At 40.8% G+C, this 20,140-nt stretch overlaps 1 protein-coding gene across 1 annotated transcript; it reads right to left on the bottom strand.

Moving 5' to 3' along the window:
- Nucleotides 1-11,308: 11,308 nt before the first annotated feature.
- On the bottom strand, nucleotides 11,309-16,175 carry LOC311494177 (uncharacterized protein; the record flags this gene model as incomplete). The annotated part of the gene is made up of 4 exons (XM_084553087.1): nucleotides 11,309-11,803; nucleotides 14,840-15,047; nucleotides 15,424-15,555; nucleotides 16,067-16,175. The coding sequence occupies 4 exons, from the start codon at nucleotides 16,173-16,175 to the stop codon at nucleotides 11,503-11,505; spliced, it is 750 nt and encodes a 249-aa protein (XP_084409213.1). The 3' UTR covers nucleotides 11,309-11,502.
- Between the last annotated feature and the right edge of the window lie 3,965 nt (nucleotides 16,176-20,140).

Below are 20,140 nucleotides of genomic sequence, written 5' to 3'. Positions count from 1 at the left end.
GGTTAAAAAAAAATAGAAGAAAGAAAAAAAAAAAAAAACATTTTAGTTGTAGGCTTTTTTTTAAAAAGATATGTTTTTAAGTCCTTAAGTATCTCTAGTCTGTGGGGCCCTCAGGTGGTCAGGGAGGGCGTTCCACAGCCTGGGGGCAGCAGAAGCAAAGGCCCTATCACCCATGCTGCAGAGCTTGGTTCTGGGGGTTTGAAGGGTGTTTGAGGTTGCAGACCAGGTGCATGAGGAAGTGTGGGGGGTGAGGAGTTCCTGTAGGTAAAGGGGGGCATGTCCATGAATGCACTGGTGAGTGAGGAGGGAGACCTTGTACTCAATCCTGAGTGGGACAGGGAGCCAGTGAAGGGATTTCAGAATGGGGGTGATGTGGTCATGCTTGCGCACCCTCATCAGGATCCTGGCAGCGCTGTTCTGAATGTACTGGAGTCTCTGGATGCTCTTGCCAGAGATCCCAATGAGAAGTGCATTACAGTAGTCCAGCCTGGAGGAGACAAAGGCATGGACGAGCTTCTCTGCATCTGCTAAGGTGAGTGTTGGACGGAGTTTGGCGATGTTCTTGAGGTGGCAAAAAGCTGTCTTACAGAGGTGTTTGATGTGGGTGTCAAAGGTGAGTTGTGGGTCCATTTTAACACCCAAGTTGGTGACAGATGTGGAGAGGGAGATGGTTTGGCCAGAGAAAGTAATATTGGTGATGGTAGAAGAGCGGAGCAGATGTGGTGTGCCAACCAGGATGGCCTCCGTTTTGGAACTGTTTAGCTGAAGAAATTTGAACCTCATCCACGCCTCTATCTCCTCCAGGCAGGGCGACATACTCAGTTCTGCCGGTCAGGTAAGAGGTGAACCAGTTGTGAACATTTTCTGAAAGTCCAATGGTGCATTGCAGGCAGTGGAGAAGGATATTGTGGTCTACTGTATCAAAGGCAGCTGTGAGGTCCAGGAGGATGAGTAGTGATGGGGAACCAGTATCTGCTGCCATCAGGAGGTCATTGGTGACCCTGACCAAGGCTGTTTCTGTGCTATGGCCAGGGCGAAAACCAGACTGAAACTTCTCATACAGGTTATTGAGTTTGAGGTGATCATGGAGTTGTGCTGCAACAATTTTTTCCAGAACCTTTGATAGGAATGGAAGATTGGAAATGGGCCTGTAGTTGGAGAGAACTTCTGGATCGAGGGTGGGTTTTTTCAGTAGAGGTCTGATGACCGCAGTTTTTAATGCAGATGGAATATGGCCGGCCAGGAGGGAGTGGTTGATGATCTTGGTGATGAATGGAGAGATGGCAGAAATATTTGCCTTCAGCATGGTTGAAGGGAAAGGGTCAAGGGCACAGGTGGACGGCTTCATTTTTTTCATGATGTCCTCTACTTCCTCCTGTGTGGCATCAGAGAAAGTGCAGAGCGGCTGGACAATCTCAAGCGGTGGGTCAGCAGTTGGGAGGGGCAGGACCGCAGTGGTGGAGTGGTGAGAGCGGATGGTGTTAACTTTTTGTTTAAAGAAAGTGATATGCATGTTGCACCTCTCTTCAGTGGTCTCAGAGTGGGAGGGTGAGGGGGGTTTAAGAAGGTGATTTATTGTTGAAAAAAGTTGTTTGGAGTCACCGGGCTGTTGTTGATGATGTTGGAATAGAACCTGGAACGTGCATCCCTCAGAGCTTCTGCATACGCCCTCCTATGTTCCCTGTATGCCTGTTTGTGGACAGTCAAGAGGCCTTGAGCCGTCACTCAAGGACACGCCCAGCCGCCTTCATCTTTCGCAGCTCGTTGGTGTACCAGGGTGCTGAGCGCGAAAATGAGACTGTCCTGGATGTTAAGGGGGCGTGGAGGTCCAGGAGATTGCTCAGGGACTGGTTGTAGAAGTCCACGGAGTCATCAACAGAAAGGAAGTCAGTAGAGCCAGAGGAGAGAAGTTGAAGGTCCAGGGCCAGGGCATCCGCATTAATGTTTTTCATTTTTCTGAAATGGATCTGTCGCTTTGGTTTGGTGTGGGTGGGGGGGGGGGGGAGGCAGCTCTATTGACACGACTTTGTGATCTGAAACCCCAAGATCGTAGACCTGTAGGTTGCTGATGGGGGCAGAGTTAGAGATGACCAGATCAAGTGTGTGTACCCTGCAACGTGTGGGGACATCAACATGTTGTTGTAGGTTGATGGAGTCTAGCAGCTGAAGAAAATCAGCAGCTGGACGACATGAGGGGGTGTCGACATGAATGTTTACATCACCCAGGATTATGGTATTGGCAGAGGTAGTACAGAGTGTTGTGAGGAGATCAGACATTTCTGGGATGAAGGCAGAATTTGGTTTTGGGGGTCGATAGATAAGGAGAACAGTCATGGGAAAGGGGGGCTTACATTTAAATGCAAGACATTCGCAGGAAGATGTTGTAGGCAGCGAGATGGGGGATAACTCCAGGTCCTGTCGGTAAATGACAGCTAGGCCGCCACCGCGGCCAGTGCTGCGAGCTGCCTCCAAGTAACTGTAGCCGGGGGGACAGGCTTCATTTAGGGCAGAGTAAACCTCGGGTTGGTGCCAGGTTTCTGTCAGACACATGAAGTCAAGTCCTTTCTCCCTGATGTGTTCTTCAATCAGTGTGGATTTATTGTTGATAGATTGAGTGTTAAAAAGTTCGAATTTGACCAGTGACTGTGGGGTGAATCTCTGTACAGAGCGCAAAACATTAAAATACACTCCACGCATCTGGCAGGGATTTGCCTCCCCACCGGAGTCCGCAGTGCGGTATGCAGAGTTGCAAACAGGAGTGGACCATCCAGGAGAGCCGCACCGGGACTGCAGAGTCGGGATGGCATCCTCCGTCGCTCGATGATGGATGGTGAGAGAGCGACGCGACCCTCTATGCATATAGCGCTTCCTCCGAAGGATCCCCGTAGCCTGGCAAATGTGGAGCACATCCTTATCGATGGAAGTGATGGCATGCTGTCGGAGTTGCTCGGCGGTGTAGACAAATCTGCCCATGTAACGTTAACATAACAAGACAAACACTGTGGAAAATGGAAGCACGAACACAGCACAAAGCCTCGATCTCCCTGGAAGGTAGTCAACCGACTGACCTAGCAGCTGGTCAAAAAACAAACTCGGCGACAGGATGGAAAGGGAGAGAGACACTGTGTAGCCAAAAGTCCAAAAACCACCAGCTCAGTAACAGTGGAGTGCAGCGCACTTATCAGCAGTGAGTAACGTCAGCCTTCAACTCAGTCCAGGCCAGTAAACTTAGTACTCGAAAAAAATAAAACCCACGATGGGGTAAAATGCAAGAAAATTACAGCAACGTCAGGATAAAAAATTAAAATTAAATTGCGAAAAAAATGAAAAACCCAAACAAAAACAAGCCAGATGGAGCGGCGTCAGTCTCGCCAGCGTCCCCGTCTCCAGATGAAAACTCAGTAAAAGTATGGAAAAACGAAATAAACAATTGAAATAAAAAGGCTATATATAACTGTGCAGCTAAACTAAACGAAAGTACAAGAGCATTCGGTCATAAGAGCCTTGTATAAAAGGCTATTATCAAAGTGTGCCCATAGCCCCTCCTTCCTGCCGCCACCGGAAGTGACAACTGCATCACAGGAAAGTAGTAGTGTAAAACCTGGATCTTTTGAGGGATTCGGATCGGTCTGAGTCACTCACTTGTATGAGCCGGGTTTTGCGAGTCACTTGAGTCACTTGAGTCACTTGAACCAAAATGGCCCGATTGCGAAAGAAAGTGTTTCCAGTACTTGCACTCGAGACATGATAAAGCACACCTAATAAAGGATTATTACAGTTACCTGTTATTGCCATTTATCAGTTGTGATACATAGCCACTGAAAATCATATCAAGTATCTTACATAAGCCTAAACCTAAAGCTCAAAATTAAACTGTGCAAAAAAAAAAAAAAAAAGAATGAGAACAGGGTCACTACTATGAAATAATATTTTATTTTCTTATGGTCTAAATTTTATGTGGAGTGGATGCAGAGGCCATTAATTAAACTGAATTAATTCACTCACAACATTAAGTTTAGTTTCTCTACCGACCGAGTGAATGGCTGACTCCCTGCTCTCGGTTCAGCAGGGACTCATGAGTGGCGGATCTGCAGCGGAGTCATGAGTGGCGAATCGGACTCATGAATGGCGGATCCGCAGCAGACTCATGAGTGACGGATCCGCAGCGGACTCACAGAGGCGGTCCTGGCTAGATTTACGCCCTGGGCGAACCATCCCTTGGCCGCCCCACCCCCACCCCGGCCAAAAAAAAAAAGACTTACCCCCAAACCCTGCCACCAACACAACAATATATTATATAATTTGTATTATTTTATTATATATAATCTTAAATACAAAAAAGTAACAAGAATGAAATACAGTATATAAACACCAATGTAAATTGCACAAATCCTTCATCACAGGATCTAATAACCACGCTTGAAAAATCCCTGAAGAAAGCTAAAAAATAAATAAATAACTACATAAAAAAACAGTTCCAGATATGATAACACACCAGTTTTGTACATAGAGAAACAACAGATAATTAACATAATCTGAATTCAGTGCTCAGACTGTAGTAGATTTTTCAACCTGGGTTTTTCACCCTGTTTGCAACTGGCATTAACATTAACAACAGGTGTGAAATGCAATCTAAAACTTGACTTTCCTAGCCTTCTTTGATGCAAAATCATCAATTACATCATCATATGAAATCTGTTGTGCAACGCTAATAGTTGCTAGTTCAGCAAAATTAAAAACCAAATACAGTTGTCTTCTGTGGCTAATAGCAACATATTAGCAAGAGGCTAATAAATAGCCTATAGCCTACTGTCACTCACGTCACTCATAGAAATCTGCATACCTTTATCTTCTTTTTCTGAACTGGGCACCTGATGGCTTCTTTGATCTTTTACTTTGATCCATGATGAAGATGAAGACTCGACATCATTAACTTTTGCATTAATGGTATATGGGTCTATGTTAATTTTAGGAATGAAATACAATTTATTTGGAAACAGTTTGTGTTGTGTGGCCAGATCAGTCTATCCCTCGCCCCCCTCCCCCTTGCCTCTTCTGACACACACACAATCTGTATGACTCTCAGCAGCAAGCTGACGTGACAATGAGGGCATCCCAGCGCCCACTCCACTAACTTGACATGGAAATGAGCGGTAGTCTAGAAAACTGGCGAGTTTTGTTTTGATTTTTTATTTATTTATTTTTTTTTGAGGGCGCTCGTGTATAGGCCCTATATATAGATTGCGCCCTGGGCGGTCACCCACATTGCCCATAGCAAAAACCAGCCTTGTCTGTACCGCTACGGCCCCTGCAGCAGCAGGCGCCCCTGCTTGCTGAGAAGGTGCCGTGCACATAAGCTGTGTGTGAGAAAGGGAAAGGGGAGGGGGCGCGGGGGACAGTCCACCTCCGGGTCTCTCCCCAGTGTACCAGCTTACTGAAATGGAGCGCACCTCAGACATGAAAACCCATTGGTCAAGTTAGATTGATTGACAGCCATCCAGCCAATCACAGCCATTTGACCAAACCCATTAGTCCCGGCCGCCCGGGAAAGTAAACAGTTACATGCTAACACGGAGCTGACGTCAATCACTGCCGTAGACAGCGAACAGAGCAGAAGAATGAAACCAGTGAACAAGCTAGCTTATAAAGGAAAGTTAGTTAACACGTGACAAGCTAACATTGAAAATATGGCCAAGAAAGAGGCAAGAAGAAAGGGAGGTCTGATAATGGATTTGGAGTCTATTCAAGCTTTCCCAGGCTTATGCTCACCTCTTCCCGATACCCCTCTCAACAGCCCCGACCCAAAGAAGGTTCGCACTGAAACTTCGGAGAGAGCGGAAACTGTGTCCAATGCTGACATCCTAAAAGCTATTCACGGGCTGACTGGGCGATTCTCCAAATTTGAAGAAATAGTGAACAAGAACACAGCGGAGATTATTGCCATGCAGGAACATGTGAAAGACCTTGGGATGCAGTTTAAGGAGACAGATGACACCGTAAAGAAACTGAACGAGCGGATGACTGCACTCCAGGAGAGACAAGAGGAGGCGGAGAGGTACAGACGGCGATGGAACCTCCGTCTTCTGAATCTCCCGGAACATAGCAACGAAGATGTGAGAAGAGAGGTGATGGAAATAATCGCCCAGATCATCCCAGAGGAAAAGAACAAACTTGAATTTCTGGACTTCGGTAAAGTTGGAAAGATACTGACAGATTCAAACTTCCGGGATCAATAAATGTTTACTGAAATGAAACGTTTTCCAAACATAAATGATGCCCCTGTCCCACCGTAATAGCATAGAGTCCGACCTGCCAACATGTACTCGGCACGCATTTTGACCCTTAAGTACGCTTGTACGGTTCGCTGCTCTCTTGGTACACATTTTGTTGCACCTCGCATTTCGCCGGTTTCAGTTTCTAAACTTTCTATGCAATCTATGACGTTGATTCTGCCACTGAGCCACAGCGTGTAAGTGGAGTGAAAAGCTTTTGGCCAATCAGAGTGCTGCATTTTAACCCTCCGCCCACCTACCCCTCTTAGACAAATGCTTCGCGCGTTCAGTTCAATTCAGTGACTAAAGCAAGCCAGGCTGGCCGGATAACTTGCAGGCTTGCGTGCTATGGCTGAACCGCCTCAGAAAAAGCTTCGGAAACCACAGCGGTTTCTCGAAAGCTATCGGGAGAGATGGCCTTGTCTCCACAGTTCAACACTACCTAATCACGCGTTCTGCACCGTGTGCAAGACCGACGCTGACATCATAACGGAGTCCAGCTTTGATGAGCTCTGATGCATAGCCTACAATAGGGCTATTTGCTAGGCAAATATGATGGCAACTGACATAATGCCATGTCAACCTTTATAAAGCCTATCTGAAAAAATCTGACCCACGTTATTTATTAGCCTATAATCTTGTGCAGGTTTAAATAGTGTGCTTTTGCAGTAGTTACTTTAGGCCTATTTAATGTTGCATGAGTAAATCATTACTTAGACTAGCTACTTAATTTCCCTTCAGTAATCAGAAGAAGGCTAACCTGGTCTGACTCATCTTTAACACAGAAGTACTTAGTTAGGCCTATTTATTAGCTCAAAAATATATGGGCACATACACTACACATACAGTCATTCATCCACTCCATTCCTCTACATATTAATAATTTATTGTAATCTAGGAGGTAGTGATGAGCCAAACAATGTATTTCAATATAAATTACATGTATCTAGTTTTCCTTTGATTAATTGTGTGTGTGAGTGTGTGATCATAATATTTGTAACAACATCCAGGAATATGACCTAATCATAGTAGCTTATCATAATCTTTCCCCTCTCCACCTACAAAATGTGTTATATATGGAATTTTCTTTACTTTACCCTGTAGGTATCTCATAGGTTTCTTACTGTTGGGTGGTCAATGGTGGAGCGTACATAGGTGGTGGGTTGCCGGGTGCGGGGGTGGCCGATGTGGGGGTTGTACTCATAAAATTTCTTCAAGGTTGGCAGGTCTGTAGACTACGAGCTACAAGGACCAAAACCCCGATTTTTTTTTACAGAACTAAGCCATCCTCTGAGCTCGTTTCAACATTGATCTCTATACGCAGCCGGCAGCCGGGCGAATGCACAGGGACCGTCTGCAAATTGCAAGACAAAAGCGAGATGCTGCAAACAAAAATAAATATCTCCACTATTACACAGTACAGAGGCTCCAAAATCACTACACACACCAAGGGTCTCCTCATGCTCATACTGCAACAGCTGTTTACTAAAAATGTGCCTTTTTAGAATTTCGGTGATTTTTTATTAGTATTAATCAATAATAGCTATATACCAATATTAATAAATAGCTTCACTGTTACACAGTACAGAGACTCCAAAATCACTACACACACCAAGGATCTCCTTGTGCTCATACTACAACTGCTGTTTTGTAAAAAATTGCCTTTTTAGAATTTTGGTTATTTTTTATTGGTATTAATTGGTAATATCTATTTATGTTAACCAATAACTCCATTGTCATACAGTATTTAGACTTCAAAATCACTACACACACCGAGGGTCTCCTCATGCTCATACTACAACAGCTATTTTGTAAAAATGTGCCTTTTTACAATTTTGGTGATTTTTTTTAATTGTGATTGATCATAAATATCTACCCATACCAATCAATAACTCCACTGTTATACAGTACAGAGACTCCAAAATTACTACACACATCAAGGGTCTCCTCATGCTCATACTACAACAGCTATTTTGTAAAAATGTGCCTTTTTGGAATTTTGGTGATTTGTTTATTGGTATTAATCGGTAGTATCTATTTATATTAATCAATAACTCCATTGTCATACAGTACAGAGACTCCAAAATCACTACACACACCAAGGGTCTCCTCATGCTCATACCACAACAGCTGTTTACTAAAAATGTGCCTTTTTGGAATTTTGGTGATTTTGTATTGGTATTAATCAATAACATATACCAATATTAATAAATAGCTTCACTGTTACAGTACAGAGACTCCAAAATCACTACACGCACCGAGGGTCTCCTCATGCTCATACTACAACAGCTATTTTGTAAAAATGTGCCTTTTTACAATTTTGGTGATTTTTTTTTATTGCGATTGATCATAAATATCTACCCATACCAATCAATAACTCCACTGTTATACAGTACAGAGACTCCAAAATCACTACACACATCAAGGGTCTCCTCATGCTCATACTACACCAGCTGTTTACTAAAAATGTGCCTTTTTGGAATTTTGGTGATTTTTTATTAGTATTAATTGGTAATATCTATCTATATTAATCAATAACTCCACTGTTATACAGTATGGAGACTCCAAAATCACTACACACACCCAAGTTCTCCTCATGCTCATACTACAACAGCCTTTGTGTAAAAATGTGCCTTTTTACAATTTTGGTCAATATTTTATTGCGATTAATCATAAATATCTACCCATACCAATCAATAACTCCACTGTTATACAGCTATAAATTTAGCTGGTGCGGCTTATATTCAGGTGCGCCTTATAGTCCGGAAAATATGGTAATCGGTAATATCTACCAATAATAATCAATGATTCCACTGTTATACAGTATGAACACTCCAAAATCACTACACACACCAATGGTCTCCTCATGCTCATACTACAACAGCTGTTTAGTAAAAATGTGCCTTTTGAGAATTTTGGTGATTTTTTATTGGTATTAATCGGTAATATCTATCTATATTAGTCAATAGCTTCACTGTTATACAGTACAGACTCCAAAATCACTACACATACCAAGGGTCTCCTCATACCCATACTACAACAGTTGTTTTGTAAAAATGGGCCTTTTTAGAATTTTGTTCAATTTTTTTATGCGACTAATCAGAAATATCTACCAATACTAATCAAGCACACAAATTCAGCAAAATTTTAAAGGAATAGGATACATGTGGTAAATATGTTCCGACACATACCATGTCCAGATTGTCGACACCACCTTTGCAATGGTTGTAGGTGACGACAATCTCTGGCTTCTTCTTTGGGCCTTGTGTCACTACTGGCTCCTGGTGCCTCGTGCTGAGCAGGATGACATTCCTGATGGATCCTGCAGCTCCCTGGCATGGGGATTCAGTCTCCATAATAATTTTGAGAGCTTCTCTGACGCTGAAGTGCCTCTTCATGTTTCCTCTTGCTCTTCTCATGAGCAAATGGCCACCGGGACCTTACATTGACTTACTTTGTTTGCGTTTACTCTATGTAGACTCTCTGTAGTTCTGAGTGCCAGGGCTACTCTTCTCAAGATCAAAAGGCCAGCAGGGCAGCAGGCCAGCAGGTGCAAATGAGTATTTCCATTGAGTTTGGTGCATGTATCGGTGACACTTTACTTGACAGTGTTGTCATAAGAGTGACATGACACTATCATAACTATGACATGACACTGTCATAAAAGTGTCATAAACTTTATAAACATGTCATAAACGTTTATATACTCTGTCATTAAGTGTCATTCGGTTTTTGTTATGACAAGTTGACATTGCTTGGGTTGTCTCGATTATGACAATTTGACATTAATCAAAGTGACATTACCAGAAGTTGTCTTGGTCATGACAAGTTGACATTAAATATGTTTGGGACGTCTTTGTAATGACAACTTGACATTAACCAGGATGACATTACCAGAGGATGTCTTTGTCATGACAACCTGACATAAACAGAAAATCCACCTCTTTTTGTATTCATGACATGTTGACATAATGATTATTGTAATTAGATGTGCAATTCTAGCACTTGGTCAGATAGATGTGTGTTTGTGACATGACAGGATATTTCACAAAACTGACTGTCATGACACCGTTATGACAGTGTAACGAATACATTCTTTGACCTAAAGTGGTACCATTTTGATTTGTCATTAATATATCATGAAGGAAAATGTCTGTCATGACACCATTATGACACTGTAACGAATACATTCTTTAACCTAGTGGTACCATTTTGATTTGTCATTAAGATATCATGAAGGATATTATCTGTCATGACACCATTATGACACTGTAACGAATACATTCGTTGACCTAAAGTAAAGTGGTACCATTTTGATTTGTCACTAAGATATCATGAAGGATAATTACTATCATGACACCATTATGACAGTGTAACGAATACATTCTTTGACCTAAAGTGAAACCATCTTGCTTTGTCATTAAGATATCATGAAGGATAAGACTGGATATCATGACACCATTATGACAGTGTAACATACATTCGTTGACCTAGTGGTACCATTTTGATTTGTCATTAAGATATCATGAAGGATAATGTGTGTCATGACACCATTATGACAGTGTAACGAATACATTCTTTGACCAAAAGTAAAGTGGTAACATTTTGATTTGTCATTAAAATATCATGAAGGATAATGACTGTCATGACACCATTATGACAGTGTAACGAATACATTCGTTGACCTAAAGTAAAGTGAAACCATTTTGATTTGTCACTAAGATATCATGAAGGATAATGACTGTCATGACACCATTATGACAGTGTAACATACATTCGTTGAACTCAAGTGGTACCATTTTGTTGTCATTAAGATATCATGAAGTATAAGACTAGATGTCATGACACCATTATGACAGTCTAACGAATACATTCTTTGAACTCAACTGGTAATATTTTGATGTTATTATTAAGGTATCATAAAGGATAAGACATGTCTTAAGAAGTGCCATCGCACAATAAATTACCTTCCTAAAACATTATCATGTGATGTAAAAATCTTGTAACACGATGACCAAGATCAACACTCACACTTAATTTAACAATTAAACAAGAAAGCAGTTTAATAAATGAACATCAACGTTTTATTCTCAAGGCTTTACTTGAAAAACGGTGAACAGAAACAGTTTAGAAATCAAAGTAATGAAGGTAATGAAATCAAAAAGGTGCTGAAATGGTAATCAAAAATGAAAATGCTAAATCAAATACCAATCAAAAAGGGTGTTTTATTTTAAGTAAGTTTGTATGTGATGGGCAGAAGGTGTCCTGCCTTTTTCTTCGCTGCTATTTTGCTTGCCATGTCGGCAGTGATTACTGCCCTGCACCTTTCAGTGAAACTTGAGATTTTTTCATTTTCCTCTCTCTCAATTGTTTCAAAAATATCTGGGAAGGTGATGGAGAGCTCCGCAATGGGGGCCGTCCGCGCTATAGTGTTGCGGTCAACCCCCATGTGCTCAAAGGCTTTTTTCATGCTTGCATTTTTTCCAAAGTGCTTCAGGACATCTTTGTACCTTCGGATGACGCCACTGATGCTTGTCTCTTTGAAGAGAAGATGACAAAAGTTGAATTAGTTTTGATTGATTTCCTTAAAGTTGAATTTTGGCTCTTTGTTCAATGCTTCCTTCAGTAGTGACAACAATGATAAAATTTGGCACAACAATGACCAAGTAGGTGAAATGGTGGCTACACACAAATGTATGGGGGCCCATACATACATTCACTTTACCTGACGTTTTGGGTACTAAATCAATGTCGTGCCAAATTGTTGTTGCTATTTAGGGAATGAGATGCATTGAACAAACAGGAATATGTCTAGAAAAATCCTCCTTTGTAAGTAGCATGTCATCGTCTTATGGAATTTGGCCTTTTTGCTACTCTGCTGCAGTTAAACGGGTGATATAAGCTTAGCTTAGCACATGGGTCTGAACCCCACCATTAGCACTTAATCCCCTCCCCCGATTTATGAGTGGAGAGTTATGTTATAGCAAGATCAACAGATATGAAACTTGCCACATTTCTAGACAGATACAAACTTGGAATAATAATAATAAAAAAAAAAACATTGTGATAAAATCAAGGAAACAATATAGAAATCACTACATTGTAAGTATGATTATGTTTTCAACAAATAACCCTGTTGTTAAAGGACACAAGTGCTGTGAGTGGAAAAAAGAAAAAAGACAATTTGGTGCAGTATAGACCACTGTTTCTTAACTGGTGGGTCGGGACCCAAAAGTGGGTCGTGGAACTGTTCAAATAATTGCTCATTTAAAGTGCTACCTCATGAGATCTAATATTGGACCTTTATTTTGATAGTTTTTTTTTTCTATTTTTTTCTAATGTCAGTCATTGCCAAGGACATAGACAATGTTTAAGTGACAGGTCATGTTAGACATAATTTTAGCGGTAAACGCAAGTAGGCTACGACCCTGAATATTTGAAGTAGGATATGGATTCACTAAAATTGAGACAAAATGGGACAGAAACCCCAGTGTGCGGTGTTCACTCAATTGCTGGCACATGAGAGAAAATGCCAAGAGTACTTTGAAAGGTGACATCAGGAGTTGAAGACAAATGTAATGCCAAATATCAGCATGTTCCAAACAAGTAAGCCTACAGGTACTTCGCTACCATGTAGGTCACCGTATAGATGTATATATAAAAAAAATATATGGGTCGCGACTTAATGAACATGGGAAATTGTGGGTCCCAAAGCCAGATCAGTTAAGAACCACTGGTATAGAGTCCTTATGTGATCCAGCAGCTAAGCAAATCTATGGGGACAATGGTTACCCCCATAGATTCACTTTGGCTGCCGGTTTATGAATTCAGTCTGTTTCACAAAATTGTCTCATTCTTTTCTCTACTGACAGCACTCAGTGACTTCAAACAACAGGATTAACAGGGTTTTGAGTTGAAAATTGATGGAATTCCTCTTTCAAAACCTGTTCAGTCAATAGCTCTACTTACTCCTTGAGCGGCTGTGCTGCTCTAAGGTTTTCACTGGCTTCTTGGTCTTCTTCTTCTTCTTGGTCTTCTTCTTGTCCTCCTTTTCCTCTGGCCTCTTAACCTTTTCTTCCCCTGAGGAGGATGTCCCATCAAAGGATGAGGATGAGGATGAGGATGGTTCAGGGGAGGTAGATGAGGACAAGGCTTGTTGCTTGGTACACTTGCTGGGACCTATGAAAATGAACATGTCAAGAGACCAGCGTAGAGACATATAAATAAACAAAATCCAAGAATCTTAAATTGTGTCCAATAATCTCTTTCCTCAGAAATGTGCAATGCAATTCATCAATTATGAGATTGACGATTATAGTAAAGTTCTTAAAGAGCTCATTCCACATATATTTCAGACATTTTGCATTAATCTCTAATGCCCTGCAATAATATAGTACCATTGTTTGTGGAAAAAGTGAAGATGGTTGCATTTCACTTTCAGTTTGAATGAATATTCAGTATTTATATTTGCTTGCGCTGATTGGATAGCTAGCACGTTACTTAGAAAGCTGTCAGTTAGCCACCAGTTTCTCCATCTGTGTGAGGGCAGTAACAAACCAGTCGGTGAGATCATGAATACTGAATCTTCAGTTCTACAACATACCGAAGCACTTTTCTTTCGGACGCAAATTCTCTGCTGTGGCCATATCAATGGAAGGCAGAGCTAGTGAGCGGAGCGCGAGAGAGCAAGGAGCGGAGTGGATGGAAATTTGTTGGAGCACGGAGCGCTTTTTAATTTAGAGGCCGGAGCGGCCGCTCTGTTCCGCTCCAATTTAGCTCCGATACCGCTCACACCACGAGTCTGAGGCATGCCCACCCAGAATTCATGTCTTCCTAATGAAATCAAGAACGTTAAATTTCAAAGATATTGGCCATAGTAAGTTCGTTGATGGGGATGGAGTCGCTAAATATTTTAGAAGGGAAACTGATAGTCATAGGGTCTACAAGCCTACTATTCCTACAAAACAACTAGATACTAACAATGTAGAGCAAGAACAACCATGTGGTGACACTGTTCAAGTGAGTAAAGATTCATTTAGGAATTTAAGACACATTTCGCGGAAACATGAGTGTGCTACGGAGAGCAAAGAAAAACGTGAGCAATTTGAATATGCTTCATATCAAGTAAGGCTGAAGTAAAACTTGGATGCTAAGCCTGTATTATTTGCCAAGCTTGTTCGTTGGTTCATCGGTGTTGCATTATCTTTTACAATAAATGTTATATGAGTGACATTGCTGTTGCTCTTAGTTCTTTAGGATTTAAGTTTTCTAAGGTGACAATTTGGCTTGTAGATTATTTCTCCCTCTTTTAAATTGGAGCGAGCGTGGAGCGATTTCACTGGAGCGGGAGGATTTTTAAGTGGAGCACGGAGCGAAATTGAGTGGAGCGGCCTGACGTGAATTTGAGTGGAGGAGTGGCTGAGTGAACAGCCACCTGAGCGAGGAGCGGGATATTCGCACCGCTCAGCTCCGCTCACTAGATCTGGTGGATGGACAGATCCCATAAACTTTGCCTCCCATATGATATAATTTAATAGAGATGTCTTATGTTTCATGTCTTCATATGCTATGGTCTTTGAAGTGGGGGTGCGGGGATTAATAGAATTGTACCTGGCTTCTCACTGAATCTAGTGAGTAGAAAATCTTTGTCTTTTTTGAGTTCGTTGTTGGCCTCTTGCAGGTACTTCACCTGCTCCTCCAGGTGTTGTATTTGTATCCTGGCCAATTTATTGTCCTCTTTCAATTTTGTAATTAATGATGCTCCAGTTGGTGACCCTGCATATTTTATGAGAAAATAAATGTTAAAGTAAACAATTTGTAAAGGCTTTTCTAAACATGGTTAGCAAACTAAATAATAAAGGATAAAGAATACACTATCAGTAATCAGACAGCCAACATTTTACTATTTAAATTTTAGCAATTAAATTATCATCTATCCCAGGCTGCTACTCTGGGCTGGGGGAAGGCATTGTCTGTAAGTGTACATAAATAATCATGAATTCATGCATGAATAATCAATCAATCAGGGTTGAAAAAGGTGACATATTTCCGAAAGACTACCCCCCCCCCATAGTAGTAAGTCATAGTAATTCATGTACCCCTTCTCTAGTCACTCAGTCTCACCCATTGGCTTTATGAAATTTTCACTTACACAAGTTCTTCGGGGAAGAACCAACTTTGTTTTTTTTGGTCTTCGGTATTATTATGTCTTCATCCTCAGCAGCATCATCCTCGGATGGCACCTCCTCAATTTCCACTTCGGATTGCACCTCCTCAATTGCCACTGTCAAAAGACACACAACCAGCATTTAGTCAACCTCCTAACTGGGCTATGGGGCCTGAGAGGTCCCCACGGTCTAGTCATGCTAAATATTAATTTGAATATTATACTGAAAATTTTGGGATGCATTACTGTTTGAGCCATATGTGTAAATGGCCATTGAAAACGAAGGCATTTCATATAAACAGAAAAATATTATAAAAATGTGATGTCCTTGACATTGAGGTGAATGGCACATGTATAGTATCAATGCATGCTGTGACAGAGTACCGTCACTACAGTATGCGCTCTGACTGCCATACCAATGGGCCTGGCTCTTTGGCGTTGCGGTCAAGCTGCAGGATTAGTGCCCCGGAGACTCGGGTGCAAGACCGGGTGGGGTCACTGCTCTCTCCCTTCGCTACACATGCCATACTGTATGCAGGCTTCTTGAAAATATGTAATTTCAGGGTGATTCTCCTGCTTTTTCACACGCTTGAACGTCTTCCAGAATATACACAATACACAGACTTACATGATTTCTTCTTGGAACCACAAACTTTGGTCTTTTTGGTCTTTGGTTGTGTCCCAACTGCATCCTCAGTTTGGGCATCATGAGCTATCAACAGACACATATCCAACATTTTGTTAAACTCTTGGGCAAGGCATTCTTTAACTTTCACGAATTCTTCAGGCAATGTTTCAATTCGACTTTTGCTTTTTCTACAGACAGACAGCCAGCCAACCTTTAGCTAATAATTTCACAATTCATAGGCCATGGGCCAGAGGGGTTGCTAACGACACCTCTGGTATGCGGCCTATTATGGAAGAATATTATACGCAAATGTTTTGTACGTGTGTATCACGTTTTGAAACTGTAGAAATTATTTGTAACTGTAAAAATGATCTGTACAAGTAATTGTCAAAATTACAAATATGCCCTACACTTACAAAATCTATTCTACGGATAGGGATCGGTTTTACAGCTACAAATCATCCTACAGTTAAAAATATTTTACCATTACAAAAATATTCTACAGTTACAAATCTTTTCTGCAAGTGCACAGACTTTTGCACCACCTTAGGGATGAGAAGCATCTCATATGTACTGTGTGTATGTGTATCGGGATTTGCAACTGTAAAACTGATTTGTGATTTAACAAAAAATAACAAGAACGATTTTAAGTATTACTCATATGTCCTTCACTTACAAATATATTCCACAGGTAGTTGCTGTCTTTCAATTACAAAGCTATTCTGCCATTAGGAATCTCTGCTGCTCGCACTATGCCTATGCCCATTGCAAAATCAATGCATCTCATTAAAATATAAAATCTATTATTGTTGTCCATGGCAAGGAAATGGGACATCGTGTTTCAATGCATGCCATGCAATTTATAGTGAAGAGGCTTTTGGAAAATAATTCATTTTGGTTGTTAAATCTGGTTTACTATATGGGAAACAAAACATGTATGAGCTGCCCAACTGATTCTACTTTTAATACATGAGGATTCAATATTATACAAGATAAGAAGGAAAATGGTGAAAGTTCTTATGTCGATACTGTCAAGCATTTATTTATTTGTTCTGTTTTTAAACCCAGTTAACCCACCAGTCTTTGGGGAAGTGGAACGCTGAACCTCCTCCACATCCTTTTCATTGAGGCACGACAGATTGCCCTTACATGGTGCTGTCTTTGTCTTGCCCAGCCCTCTCTTTTTTCCACGAGTTTCCATCTAAACCAGCATTAAAAAGGGAAAAAAACACGACAACTCCATATTAAAAAACTGATTTTGGTCTACACCAATCAATTTATATCTCACAAGCAGTTATATTCTATTCAAAATGGGGAACGTTTCTAGCCTAGGAAACTAGCACTCGAAGTAGGGGAGAACGGGGTAAAGTGAGACATTTTTTACATTTGCTCCCCTCTAAGCGAGCTAAAATGATATATCATTAAAATGTACACATTTTCCATTAATTCAGGATGTTTCCTATCAATGTAAATTATCAGAATGTATTCAGGATGAAGGGCAGTGAAAATATGATTGTTTTTTTTAAAAATGGTCTTGTGTCTCACTTTACCCCCTCGATTTCTCTGGTCTGTCTCAGTTTACCCTGAAGCTGGGGTAAAGTGAGACACAAGACCATTTTTTAAAAAAACAATCATATTTTCACTGCCCTTCATCCTGAATACATTCTGATAATTTCCACTGATAGGAAACATCCTGAATTAATGGAAAATGTGTACATTTGATTGATATATCATTTTAGCTCTCTTAGAGGGGAGCAAATGTAAATAATGTCTCACTTTACCCCGTTCTCCCCTACTAGCTAACCTGTTCTGCGTAACCTAGCTAAAGTTAGCTATGATTATAGTTACAGCTATTTCACCAAAGACTGACTTATAGGAAAACAACTGCCAGAGATAGACCTACATTTCCACAGAAAATAAAGTTATAACATGCTTGGTTTAAATTACCCCTTCTTTCTTCTTCTGACAACGTGTCACGTATTTTCTCGTTGGAGTTGACCTCTCCTCGTCTCTTTTCCTCGTCATCAGGATTCTCTTGCGCGTAGTGAGCACTATACGGTAATAGACGAAGTAGACTTGCAGTGCAGTGAGGCATAACCGCAGTGTTTATACGTAATATAAAATATATATGCATCCAGATACTAGCAGAACCAAAAGAGAACATTATTGAAAGGCTGTTGCTGTATGGTTTATCAATGTTAAGGTTTCATTTATTATTATTATTATTATTATTACATATTATTCATATTTAAACAATAATAAAGTGAAACAGCAGGAGTGTGGCTCTCAACATTGTTGTTAGCTTTTCCTAAAAGTAATAAAAGGAATAAAGTAATAGTTGTAGTAGTAGTAATAAAGAGTAATAAAACGCGCTGAACCACCTGGAACTGATCGCGACCGGCGACCGTAATAACAGTTGTTCTCGTATGCGCGCACCATGCTTACTCGAGCTTCCTACCTGGCTACCGTAATAACTGCTGTTCTAGTCTACATGCAATTTATTTATTTATTTTTTCATTCATAAAAAGCTAAATCGGGGACATTTTCGGGGACAGCTTTAGCCAGGGACAGGTCATCCAAAACGGGGACTGTCCCCGGAAATCGGGGACGTCTGGTCACCGTGCCATTTTTAATATCTTCAACTATCGATTTCCTTTGCTACAGTATTAGTGTAAATACGGTAAATTGTAGATTACCTCTAAATTTTGAAATACCCGCCAATATGATCAGACGCTAGTAGCAAGGATCTTTGGTACTAGGCAGCAGAGCAGAATGACGCGATTATTAAGAGGACTTTTGAGAAACATTCGGCGCCCAGATACAACAGAAAATAGAAGAAAAACAGTGAAATGGATGCGCAAATGGGGACTGTTAAAAAGGAAGATGACCTGTGCCAGATGCAACCGAGACATGCATGTTAAGAAACACACATGCATCGATGGATTTCTATGGTAAGATGGGCTCTATAAAATTATCATAATCTTTGCTGATTAGTCAAGGCTCTGATTGGTGATCATTGATGTGTTTTGCCCTCTTTAGGGTCTGCAAAAATAAAAGCCACACACTGTCAGTACGCAAGGGCACAATATTTTCCAAATCCCACATTCCTTTGGCAAAATGGCTGGAATTCATGCACAGGTAGGCATAAAGTGCAAGTTATTATTTGTGCTTTGACTCTGTATTCTTTTGTTATGTTTTGTTAACGAATGTTCAACCTATGCTATCTAAAAAAGTCAGTGCCTCTATACTTATGGTAGGCTATCTACATAAGAGTGACATGACACTGTCATAACTTATCATGACAAAAACCGAATGACACAACAGAAGCGAGTAACGGAAGCGTTATGTCATAAATGTTTATGACTGTTTATAATGTTTATGACACGTTCATGACAGCGTCATGTCACTCTAATGTAGATAGGCTACCATCAAGTAGGCTAAGTGTAACGAACATACTGATTGCACTTAACCTTCCTGTTATGTTCATTTCATGTTTACTAGTTTTGTGTTCCCGGTCAAAAATGACTGCAGCACTAACTAACTTGTTATCAATCCAGTAACACATATATTATTACCTATGTTGTGATAGACCTTTGTATCAATGTTCTATTGTATATAACCAGTTTTGAACTTCCATTTGCTAGGCTATTTATGGCCTGCAGGCTCATTGACCTGAGCTCATGAAAGTCAGAAAGGGGAAGACTCTGTTGGGGACAGGTTCCAGTGGGGGCTGGCATAGAAGCAAAGAGGGGGAGTGAGGGTGTGTTTGTGTGTGTTTTTAATGTACAGAATTATACATAGTCTATCTGATCACCTGGACTCAACTTTATACACTGACCATTTTTCACCCATTAATTTCTAATGGCCGGTTATGAATGTTATGAAAATTATCAAAATTTGTTTTGTGTGTTCAGATGTCCTGTGTTAACAAAGTCATGGAGTTGATAAATAATGAACAGTGATATTTACTAAGGTGGAGGAAGTGGGGGGAATTCACTGAATATCTTCATTCATTCTTGTTACCTAGCCTATCTGTTATTGACATACAAAGGAATGTGCTAAGGCAGAATAGTT

This window comes from Chelon labrosus (genome assembly GCF_963514085.1).
Source record: "Chelon labrosus genome assembly, chromosome: 10".
Classification (NCBI taxonomy): Eukaryota; Metazoa; Chordata; class Actinopteri; order Mugiliformes; family Mugilidae; genus Chelon; species Chelon labrosus.
This window is presented reverse-complemented; position numbering and strand designations above follow the sequence as displayed.